The sequence below is a fragment of the Cyprinus carpio genome, chromosome A18 (genome assembly GCF_018340385.1).
Source record: "Cyprinus carpio isolate SPL01 chromosome A18, ASM1834038v1, whole genome shotgun sequence".
Taxonomy (NCBI): Eukaryota; Metazoa; Chordata; class Actinopteri; order Cypriniformes; family Cyprinidae; genus Cyprinus; species Cyprinus carpio.
This window is the reverse complement of record NC_056589.1, coordinates 27,044,780-27,057,751: the sequence shown is the minus strand read 5'-3', so window position 1 is coordinate 27,057,751 and position 12,972 is coordinate 27,044,780. Positions and strand designations below refer to the sequence as shown.

General features: G+C 42.8%; 1 protein-coding gene across 1 annotated transcript in view; it reads right to left on the bottom strand.

Annotated features, from left to right (window-relative positions):
- LOC109065748 (fibrillin-1-like) overlaps positions 1 to 12,972 on the bottom strand; it is a 74,615-nt gene that overhangs the window by 16,650 nt on the left and 44,993 nt on the right. Inside the window, 18 exon segments of the mRNA XM_042775836.1 lie at positions 23 to 148; positions 241 to 360; positions 445 to 570; positions 782 to 898; positions 5,133 to 5,252; positions 5,332 to 5,454; positions 5,587 to 5,718; positions 5,806 to 5,871; positions 6,474 to 6,632; positions 6,711 to 6,833; positions 7,054 to 7,179; positions 7,332 to 7,400; positions 7,843 to 8,010; positions 8,094 to 8,216; positions 8,304 to 8,426; positions 10,701 to 10,826; positions 10,913 to 11,035; positions 11,126 to 11,248. Coding sequence (XP_042631770.1) covers positions 23 to 148; positions 241 to 360; positions 445 to 570; positions 782 to 898; positions 5,133 to 5,252; positions 5,332 to 5,454; positions 5,587 to 5,718; positions 5,806 to 5,871; positions 6,474 to 6,632; positions 6,711 to 6,833; positions 7,054 to 7,179; positions 7,332 to 7,400; positions 7,843 to 8,010; positions 8,094 to 8,216; positions 8,304 to 8,426; positions 10,701 to 10,826; positions 10,913 to 11,035; positions 11,126 to 11,248 — 2,193 coding nt within the window.

The following is a 12,972-nucleotide window of genomic DNA, read 5'->3' as shown; positions in this document are numbered from 1 at the left end:
GGAAATATCTGTGATAACTCACCCACACATCTCTTTCCGGTCGAGGACAGCTGGAATCCCTCCGGACACTCGCACCTGAAGCTGCCTGCAGTGTTCACACACTTGCCAAAGATGCAGATCTCTGCCGTCTGAGAGCATTCGTCGATATCTGAGCAAACACACGGATGACAGTGGTTTGACCACATCACTGTGAGCACTAGTACTAGTGATGCCGTGACCTTTGTCCTGAGTCTCACTGACCTTCACACCTGTCGTTCTGCAGGAAGTATCCAGGAGGACAGATGCACCTGTAGGAGCCGTCCAGATTCTGACACGTTCCAGGGCCGCAGGTGCCAGGGCTGATCAAACACTCGTTGATGTCTGTGCAGAAGAGATGTGATATAAACACACACACACACACACACACACACGTTGGAGGTCCAGCAGAGCAGCTTCAGGACTCACCCACACACATCCGGCCATCAGGAGAGAGTTTATACCCATCCAGACACATGCACACAAATGAGCCCACCGTGTTGATGCAGTTTCCATTCCGACACAAGCCGCGGAGTGATGCACACTCATCTGTGTCTGAACGACGCAAACAAAACAGAGTCGTTAACACACAAACACATGTCTGTCTGCGGTGGAATCAATAAATATTCTGTGCTTATTTATAAACTTTTACATTATAGTCATTCATGCTTCAAGTCAACAGGAAATCAATAATGATGGTAAAAGAAAACAGTACCATCATTAAAACATAATTTGTTAACACGTGTGTGTGTGTGTGTGTGTGTACCGATGCAGTCGTTGTTGTGTGACAGCTGGAATCCTGGGTAACACAGGCAGTTGTAGGAGCCCACGGTGTTCTTACAGGTTCCATTTCCACACGGCTGACGCTCACACTCGTCCACATCTGAACACAGACAGTTATGAACACAGACCACAGACAGCTAGTTATCAACACAGACCACAGACGGTCAGTAAGTTATGAACACAGACCACAGACAGTCAGTTAATTATGAACACAGACCACAGACGGTCAGTAAGTTATGAACACAGACCACAGAGGGTCAGTAAGTTATGAACACAGACCACAGAGGGTCAGTTAGTTATGAACACAGACCACAGATGGTCAGTTACTTATCAACACAGACCACAGACAGCTAGTTATCAACACAGACCACAGACGGTCAGTAAGTTGTGAACACGGACCACAGACGGTCAGTAAGTTATGAACACAGACCACAGACAGTCAGTTAATTATGAACACAGACCACAGACGGTCAGTAAGTTATGAACATAGACCACAGACGGTCAGTAAGTTATGAACACAGACGGTCAGTAAGTTATGAACACAGACCACAGACAGTCAGTTAATTATGAACACAGACCACAGACGGTCAGTAAGTTATGAACATAGACCACAAACGGTCAGTAAGTTATGAACACAGACCACAGACGGTCAGTAAGTTATGAACACAGACGGTCAGTAAGTTATGAACACAGACCACAGACAGTCAGTTAATTATGAACACAGACCACAGACGGTCAGTAAGTTATGAACACAGACCACAGACGGTCAGTAAGTTGTGAACACGGACCACAGACGGTCAGTAAGTTATGAACACAGACGGTCAGTAAGTTATGAACACAGACCACAGACAGTCAGTTAATTATGAACACAGACCACAGACGGTCAGTAAGTTATGAACATAGACCACAGACGGTCAGTAAGTTATGAACACAGACCACAGATGGTCAGTAAGTTGTGAACACGGACCACAGACGGTCAGTAAGTTATGAACACAGGCGGTCAGTAAGTTATGAACACAGACCACAGACGGTCAGTAAGTTATGAACACAGACCACAGACGGTCAGTTAAGTTATGAACACAGACGGTCAGTAAGTTATGAACACAGACCACAGACGGTCAGTAAGTTGTGAACACGGACCACAGACAGTCAGTTAATTATGAACACAGACCACAGACAGTCAGTAAGTTGTGAACACGGACCACAGACGGTCAGTAGGTTATGAACACAGACCACAGACGGTCAGTTAATTATGAACACAGACCACAGACGCCCAGTAAAGTTATGAACACAGACAGTCAGTTAATTATGAACACACACCACAGACGGTCAGTAAGTTGTGAACACGGACCACAGACGGTCAGTAAGTTATGAACACGGACCACAGACGGTCAGTAAGTTGTGAACACGGACCACAGACGGTCAGTAAGTTGTGAACACAGACAGTCAGTTAATTATGAACACAGACCACAGATGGTCAGTTAGTTATGAACACAGACCACTGACGGTCAGTTTACTTATCAACACAGACCACAGATAGCTAGTTATCAACACAGACCACAGACGGTCAGTTAGTTAGTTATCAACAACGACGGTCAGTTAGTCATAAACAGAGTTATGAACAGTCAGTTTATTATGAACACAGACCACAGACGGTCAGTAAGTTGTGAACACAGACAGTCAGTTAATTATGAACACAGACCACAGACGGTCAGTAAGTTGTGAACACGGACCACAGACGGTCAGTAAGTTATGAACACAGACCACACAGACGGTCAGTAAGTTATGAACACAGACAGTCAGTTAATTATGAACACAGACCACAGATGGTCAGTTAATTATGAACACAGACCACAGACGGTCAGTAAGTTATGAACACAGACCACAGACGGTCAGTAAGTTGTGAACACAGACCACAGACAGTCAGTTAATTATGAACACAGACCACAGACAGTCAGTAAGTTGTGAACACGGACCACAGACGGTCAGTAGGTTATGAACACAGACCACAGACGGTCAGTTAATTATGAACACAGACCACAGACGCCCAGTAAGTTATGAACACAGACAGTCAGTTAATTATGAACACACACCACAGACGGTCAGTAAGTTGTGAACACGGACCACAGACGGTCAGTAAGTTATGAACACGGACCACAGACGGTCATTAAGTTATCAACACAGACCACAGACGGTCAGTAAGTTGTGAACACAGACAGTCAGTTAATTATGAACACAGACCACAGATGGTCAGTTAGTTATGAACACAGACCACTGACGGTCAGTTACTTATCAACACAGACCACAGATAGCTAGTTATCAACACAGACCACAGACGGTCAGTTAGTTAGTTATCAACAACGACGGTCAGTTAGTCATAAACAGAGTTATATGGTTTATTATGAACACAGACCACAGACGGTCAGTAAGTTGTGAAACACAGACAGTCAGTTAATTATGAACACAGACCACAGACGGTCAGTAAGTTGTGAACACGGACCACAGACGGTCAGTAAGTTATGAACACAGACCACAGACGGTCAGTAAGTTATGAACACAGACAGTCAGTTAATTATGAACACAGACCCCAGACAGTCAGTTAATTATGAACACAGACCACAGACGGTCAGTAAGTTTATGAACATAGACCACAAACGGTCAGTAAGTTATGAACACAGACCACAGATGGTCAGTAAGTGTGTGAACACGGACCACACAGACGGTCAGTAAGTTATGAACACAGGCGGTCAGTAAGTTATGAACACAGACCACAGACGGTCAGTAAGTTATGAACACAGACCACAGACGGTCAGTAAGTTATGAACACAGACGGTCAGTAAGTTATGAACACAGACCACAGACGGTCAGTAAGTTGTGAACACGGACCACAGACAGTCAGTTAATTATGAACACAGACCACAGACGGTCAGTAAGTTGTGAACACGGACCACAGACGGTCAGTAGGTTATGAACACAGACCACAGACGGTCAGTTAATTATGAACACAGACCACAGACGCCCCAGTAAGTTATGAACACAGACAGTCAGTTAATTATGAACACACACCACAGACGGTCAGTAAGTTGTGAACACGGACCACAGACGGTCAGTAAGTTATGAACACGGACCACAGACGGTCATTAAGTTATCAACACAGACCACAGACGGTCAGTAAGTTGTGAACACAGACAGTCAGTTAATTATGAACACAGACCACAGATGGTCAGTTAGTTATGAACACAGACCACTGACGGTCAGTTACTTATCAACACAGACCACAGATAGCTAGTTATCAACACAGACCACAGACGGTCAGTTAGTTAGTTATCAACAACGACGGTCCATTTAGTCATAAACAGAGTTATGAACAGTCAGTTTATTATGAACACAGACCACAGACGGTCAGTAAGTTGTGAACACAGACAGTCAGTTAATTATGAACACAGACCACAGACGGTCAGTAAGTTATGAACACGGACCACAGACGGTCAGTAAGTTGTGAACACGGACCACAGACGGTCAGTAAGTTATGAACACGGACCACAGACGGTCAGTAAGTTATGAACACAGACAGTCAGTTAATTATGAACACAGACCACAGATGGTCAGTTAGTTATGAACACAGACCACAGACGGTCAGTTACTTATCAACACAGACCACAGACAGCTAGTTATCAACACAGACCACAGACGGTCAGTTACTTATCAACAAAGACCACAGACAGCTAGTTATCAACACAGACCACAGACGGTCAGTTAGTTAGTTATCAACAACGACGGTCAGTTAGTCATAAACAGAGTTATGAACAGTCAGTTTATTATGAACACGGACCACAGATGGTCAGTTTATTATCAACACAGACCACAGACGGTCAGTTAGTTAGTTATCAACAAAGACGGTCAGTTAGTCATAAACAGAGTTATGAACAGTCAGTTAATTATGAACACGGACCACAGATGGTCAGTTTATTATCAACACAGACCACAGATGGTCAGTTAGTTAGTTATCAACAAAGACGGTCAGTTAGTCATAAACAGAGTTATGAACAGTCAGTTAATTATGAACACAGACCACAGATGGTCAGTTTATTAACAACACAGACCACAGACGGTCAGTTAGTTAGTTATCAACAAAGATGGTCAGTTAGTCATAAACAGAGATATGAACAGTCAGTTTATTATGAACACGGACCACAGATGGTCAGTTAGCTATGAACACAGATGGTCAGTTAGTTAAGAACACATGTAGTCGGTTAGTTAGTTATCTAAATGAGGATGTACCACAGTCATGAACGGACAGACGGACAGACGGGTGTGTGAGGCTGATCTCTCACCGATACACAGGTCTGGTGTGGCTTTGAATCCGTTGGGGCAGATGCAGCGGTAACTACCCACCATGTCAATACACTGACCAGGACTGCAGATGTTTGGATTCTCAGCACACTCATTACGATCTGAGAGGAAGAGTCATCATCATCATTTTCACACACTATGAGCAATATGAGATGGGACATCTTCATTACACACACTCACCGACACACTGCTGGGTGGGAGTTTGCCGGTATCCAGATTTACACTCACAGCGGAAACTTCCAGGAACGTTCAGACAGACGGCATTCTGCTGACACACCGGCCCGTTCTGACACTCGTCAATATCTACACTCATCATTCACAGAGCACTGAGAGTAAATCATCTCATTTCATTTATCATTCTATATACAGAACTCGTCACATGCAGACTCTCGAGGGACAGTGAAGTGTCCAGTGATGTGCAGCTGGAGCGCTTACCCTCACAGATCAGCAGCTTGTCATTATAGACGAAACCCATCGGACATTCACAGCGGAAACTGCCGATCATGTTGATACACACGCCGTTCTCACACACTCCAGGAATCTCACGGCACTCGTCGATGTCTGCGGATCACACACAGAGGATGGATGTGAAACCTTGCAGACAAAGAACTGCGTGTTTGAATGTCTTTGAGTGTGTCTGTGTGTTTACCAAGACTTGACCGGTGTAAATATCAATAAAATATCCAGGTCTCTCACTTCCACACAGCACAGCGAACTCATCTGCAGCAGAGAACAGCAGTGTGTTTTTGTCAGTATATCTGAAGAATTTTTAAAATCAAGACCTTTTTAAATAATATTAATACCATACAGTATGAGAGGTACAGCAAAGTCAATTTTAACAACTTTACAGTTCAAATACAGATTCTGACAGAAACAAAGAGTTTTAAAAAATGATAAACCTCACATTTCAGCTTTAAAAACGGAAAATTATAGTCAAAATTATGTTTTTAGAAACACTCACATTTTATTTAATCACAATAACCCTTACTGAAATTCCTGTTTTTCTGTCCAAAATTTAAGTCCTATTAAAATTATAATTAAGATTTAAGATATTTAGGACTTCTTGTAGCCCTAAACTTCCTAAAACTAAATTTAAGACTTTTTAAAGACTCTGGTTTATATGCAAATCCCTGACAATATTCAAGAAATGGTTAAAAACTCATCTCTTGCACTGTTCTAGCCTGTACACTTCTAGACGTATAGATGTTTTAAACTTTGCTCTTCTCATGTTATTTCCTGCTCAGAAGAATGGCTTGTTGTACTCCTAATGTGCTTCAGATGAAAGCGCGTGCTAAATGAATGAATGTTAGTGTGTGTCTCACTGGTGCTGGGGATGGGACACTTCTCGCAGGGTTTATTCCAGGCCCGGCCGATGTTATACGAGCAGCAGCAGAACTTCTTGGTCGTGTTGAAGGTCAGCTCTCCATCACATGTGGCGTTATCAGAGTAGTAGTTCCTGTAGCACAAGCTCTTCCTCATGTCTGAACACACAGCACAACAAATGCGTCACAGTCTGCTCTGAAGGAAACCGCTGGCGTGATGCGTGTAGCGTGACTCACCCATGCAGTTGTTTCCTCCGTTGATCTGCATGTACTCCGGAGGGCAGATGCAGGTGTAGTTCCCAATGGTGTTGTAACACTGACCCGGACCACAGATGCCAGTGCGCTCACACTCATTCACATCTACACACACACACAATTAATCAATATTTTAATTCTTGTGCATTTTAAACTGAGTCACACTTTTGTTGCTTCATGTTATTTTTTTATAATGATGCTGGAAAAGCTTCCTCAGAAAGCTGTCTGCCTTTGAAACAGTGTACAGAGTGTAAAGGACTACATAAATAAAGAAAACTTAGTGAGAGAGACAGAAAGAGTGTGTGAAAGAGGAAGTCGGACTGACCTTCACAGATCCTGGTGTCTTCATTGAGTGCAAAACCTTTCGGACATTCACAGTGAAAACTGCCAAATGTGTTGATGCAGTTTCCTCCCTGACACAGACCAGGCAGCTCCTGACACTCGTTGATATCTGACACACAGACAGAGAGCTCAGCATGCAGCACTGGAGGACGGATGTGTATGTGTGTGTGTGTGTGTGTGCGCGTGTGTGTGCATGTGTGTGAGTGTGTGTGGGTGCGTGCATGTGTGTATCTGTGTATGTGTGTGTGTGTGTAGATCTACCCTCTAGTATCACAGTGATGGGATTGGGTCGGAATCCTTCTCCTCCAGGACACAGAACCCTGTACTCCGCTGAGAGAGAAACAAACAACACATCAGAGAATGGTAACAAAACTTATATCTATAATTATTTTCATTAACGATAAATATAACAATAACCAGTGCTGGGTAGTAACCGATTACATGTAAACTGGATTACGTAATCAGATTTCAAAAATGAAGTGCTTGTAATTTGATTATATTTTAAAATACTCATACAGTTACTTTTTTATTGATTACATGATTAAATATTATTCACATGGTCACGTGACATGAAAGCAAACAGGTATAACAGACAGACAGATGGACAGACAGTGTGTGTGTGTGTGTGTGTTTGTGTGTTTGTGTGTTTGTGAATCTGTCTGTGTGTGTGTGTATGTGAGTCTGTCTGTGTGTGTGTGTGTGTGTGTGTGAACATGTGTGTGTGTGTGTGTGTGAGTGTGTGTGAGTGTGTGTGTACGTGCTTGTGACTCACTGGAGTTGAGCGGTGGACAGGCCTCGCAGGGTGACCCCCAGGCCTGACCCAGAGAACAGCAGCAGGATGCTTTGGACACACCCACACCGATCTCCGTCGAGCAGTGCAGACTGTCAGAGAAATCGCCACGGTAATGCACGTCCAAGTAGCAGTTTCCAGAGCGAGTGTCTGCAAGACAGACAGACAGATGACATCATGAGTGTTGCAGCGAGGCGCACGCGGCGTCGGCTGGAGCTGTTAACGTGTCTCACCGACGCAGCCCACTCCGGTGGGGTTGAGCTGAAAGCCCGGAGGACAGCTGCAGATGTAACTGCCCGGCGTGTTCAGACACAGGCCGCTGATGCAGGAGGTGGGGTCGATGCACTCGTCCATGTCTGCCACAGAACAGAGAGAGAAAACAGCAGGATGAGAGGAGAGGAGAGGAGCGTCACGTGTGTCTGGTGCGTGAGCTGATCCGGCACCTGTGCAGTTTCCTCCGCTGCGGTCCAGCTCGTACCCAGGGTCACACAGGCACCGGAAGAGACCCGGGATGTTGCGGCAGCGGCCGTTCACACAGATGTCAGCAAACGTGCACTCATCTATGTCTGCGGAGAGACACACACACAACAACTGTAATGCATTATGGGTCTTGCTCTGGAGGAACTGGACTCACAGGAAGCTGCAGGACAGCACCACTCTGAGGTAGAGACCTGCAGGACCCGCGGGACCCAACGCTACAGGGTGCGGCGCGGGACAACTCTTGATGGACGAGTGTGGGTGCGGGCGGGAAGAGACTCGTGTGTGTGCGGGATGCGGGAGAATAAAATAATTCACGGGACTCCCGCAAAATAGAAATGATCTAAACATAAAGTGCCTAAAACACATAAATTGTTATTTATCTGTTTCACAAATGCAAAAAGAACAACTAATATTAACATTAAAATGATTGACATGCGCAAGCTAGGCAAAGTTTCTATTTGTAACACGTGTTTAAAGGGTTGCGCAATGTAGCCAATCACAGACTTCAGATTTTTGGAATGCAATGGCCAATCAGAGGTGATTATAAGTTAGAATCTACTCACTGCAGTGCTGAAATTGCCTGCTCACTAATCCTCTCATTTTAACCATTTTTATACAGTCTATGATTTTAACACACAAAGTGTAGACACTGTGAAAGATTCATTGTACATATTGTACATAAAAAACACACTACTCGCATTCTGCCATGCCAAACCATGCACGCAGCTGCCCGTACTTGTTTTTCTGTTAAAAATAACAGTGGTTTCTGAATGTTGATGCTTAGCCTAAATAACAAATATTTTATCGGGAGTGTTTATGCTGGTATGTTGTGAAGCTTAGGAGATGTTACAGAACCATTTCATGTCAGTTTCTTCTGAACTGTAATGAAAAAAATCTATATAGATTAATTTTATGCGGGCGGGAGCGGGCAATGATAAAGATAAACAGACAGACAGATGATAGAGAGTCAGACAGGCAGACAGACAGGTAAGAAAGACAGAGAGACAGATGGATGGACGGACGGACAGATGGACAGGCAGGTAAGATAGATAGACAGAAAGACGAACAGACAGACAGGTAAGATAGACAGACAGACAGACAGACAGATGGACAGACAGACAGACAGGTGAGACAGACAGAAGACAGACAGACACAGACAGATGGACAGAACAGGTAAAGATAGATAGGCAGACAGACAAACAAATGAACAAACAAACAAATACAAATGAACAAACAAACAAATGACGGACAGACAGACGGACGGACAGACAGAAAAAACGAACAACAGACAGACAGACAGACAGACAGACAGGTAAGATAGACAGACAGACAGACAGACAGATGGACAGACAGGTAAGATAGATAGGCAGACAGACAGACAGACAGATGGACAGACAGATTGACAGACAGGTAAGATAGACAGACAAATAGACAGATAGGTAAGATAGACAGACAGACAGACAGATAGGTTAGATAGACAGACAGACAGACAGACAGACAGACAGACAGACAGACAGACAGACAGGTAAGATAGACAGACAGACGGACAGATGAACAGAAAGACAGACAGAGATGGACAGACAGAGAGACAGATGGATGGACAGCCAGACGGACAGGTAAGACGGACAGACATACAGACATACAGATGGACAGACAGACAGACAAATAGACAGATGGACAGAGATGTAAGATAGATAATCAGACAGATGGATAGACAGGTAAGATAGACAGACAGACAGACGGACAGACAGACAGACAGGTAAGATAGACAGACAGACAGACGGACAGACAGGTAAGATAGATAGGCAGACAGACAGACAGACAGACAGGTAAGATAGACAGACGGATTGATAGACAGACAGACAGACGGACAGACAGGTAAGATAGATAGGCAGACAGACAGACAGACAGACAGACAGACAGATGGACAGACAGGTAAGATAGACAGACAGACAGACAGACAGACAGACAGACAGACAGACAAACGGACAGACAGACAGACAGATTGACAGGATGGTAAGATGGATTGACAGACAGACAGCCAGATGGATAGATAGATAATCAGACAGACAGACAGACAGAGAGACAGATGGGCAGACAGACAGTGACGGACGGACAGGTAAATAGACAGATGACAGACAGGTAAAACAGACAGACAGACAGACAGACAGACAGAGAGACAGACAGGTAAGACAGAGAGACGGATGGACAGACAGACAGACAGATGGACAGACAAGATATGCATACAGACAGACGGACAGTCAGACAGACAGGTAAAACAGACAGACAGACAGGTAAGACAGACAGACAGACAGACAGACAGACAGACAGACAGGCGAATCAGACAGACAGTCTCTCACCTTCACAGGCTTTCCCGTCTGCGGTGGGGATGAAGCCCATGTCACACTCACAGCGATATCCACCCGCGATGTTCAGACAGTGTCCGTTCTCACATAGATTCACGTTCTCCGCACACTCATCCGTGTCTACAGGACACACACACATGCATTAACAGCAGCACCACATGTGTGTCTGTGTGTGTGTGTGTGTGTGTGTGTGTGTGAATCAGTACCGACGCAGTAGAAGCCGTCTCCAGTGAATCCCTCTTTGCACAGGCAGCGGTAGGAGCCCATGGTGTTCATGCAGTCTGCACTTGGGCTGCACAGGTGCGTCCCGTTAGAACACTCATCCAGATCTGAAACAGGAAACAGGAAACAGCTCTGCTGCACACCTGACCCCCATCAATCCAAACACATCACATAAGATCACGAGCGAGCATTCTTACCTGTGCATGTGATCCCGTTCCCAATCCAGCCCGGAGCGCAGCTGCATTTGAAGCTGCTGGCGGTGTTCGTACAGATTGCGTGTCGATCGCAGTTATGAGCGCCGATCTCACACTCGTTAATATCTAAATCACACACACACATTAATAGAGTGTCACAGACATGTACATCACACTTCACGAACACTAACTGCTGTGTTTGAAACAAAGTGGGAATTTCAGGATCATAAAATATAGATTGCATTAGTGCCACCTACTTCTTCAGCAACGTTGGTTGCAAAGTATTTTTCCCCATTCATTTTTCCAATAGAGATGGGAAAAATGTCTTTATTTAAAAGATAGAATCCATGAACCAAACCAATGAGAATCAAAGAGAATGACAACATTATAAACTTTGATTTGAAGCAAAAAACAAACAAACAAAAAAAAAACAGTTTTATCTCCTACTGAACTGAAGTTCAAGTTTAATGACCCGTGAAAATTACGTTTGACCATTTGAGCGGCGCCGTCCTGAAAGCGTGACATCATTTCCTGTTGCAGGGTCTGAAATAATAGTGCCTGCCTAATCCCAGGATCCCACAAGCGGTCAGTGTCCATCTAATGAAATTGTTTAACGAGCATGTCATTGAACGTGTCTGATGAAGTTCAGCTGTGAGACCTTCACATTCTGTTCCTTCATGGAGTCTCATTAGACTGCAGCTCTTCGTCTGCCTGTCCTGTTAGCACGCTGTGCTTTTATTAGAGCAAATCTAATCCGCAAAATATGCACAGCACAAGTCCAGCTGACACCGAATCAAAGTGATAAAATGACAGAGAGGAAATAATGGAGCACTTCAGTGTTTACTCCAAAATAAACCACTTAACTGGCCTGATGGGAACTGAGCTCAGATAAACAAGCTCATCAATAAAGACTCATTATCACGACAGTCAAATTATACAGAATTCATGCACAAACACATGAAATGCGGAAAGAGAATGAAACTACATGACAAATGTTTCTCTAGAGCCAGAGGAATCGAGATCCTCATGATCGGGGCAAATATATCCAATAACTCACCGAACATGTAAAACTGAACAAAAGCACAGCACATGAAATACCTTCTGAAAATTCATAAACATGTCAAATTAAAATAAATTATTTAAAATAAAAACTATCAAAATAAAATACTAAACATTAATTCATAAAAATGGCGAATTAAAATAAAAACAACAAAAAAAAAAATAATATTTTTAAATATATTATATATATATATAATATATATAGATATATATATATATATATATTATATATATATAATAAAAATAAAACAATAACAATGAAAAAATAAAAAGTCAAATAAATATGTCATTTTAAAAGAAATAAAAAAATTGTTGCCTGAAATAAAATAAACTTGAATAAACTCAAATACATTTTTCATTTTCATTTAGTTTAACTTGATCTACCAAAATAGCTAAACTAAAACTGAAGTAAACATTTAAAAAAATTATAAAGACACATAAAAAACTAATTAAAATGACAAAAAACAAAAAAAACTACTAAATTTTACAACGTTACTAAATTGAAATTATTTTTTACAATAAATTTTCAACTTAATTTTCAACTAAAATGAATATGAAGACGAAAAGATAACAATAACAATAACAGTGTTAACATTTAAACCTAATAAAATCATCAAAGAACGATGAACATGAAAATGTGTTGTTAAATTACTGAAATATAACCTAACTCTCAATCTAAAATATTTCTGGTCAAAGGGGTTAAAAGTTTGGGAATCCCTTCATACCGACTTAAACTCATTTCTATTCTATTTCTATTGGTGTTTCAGACACACTTCAGTACAGCTTTAATG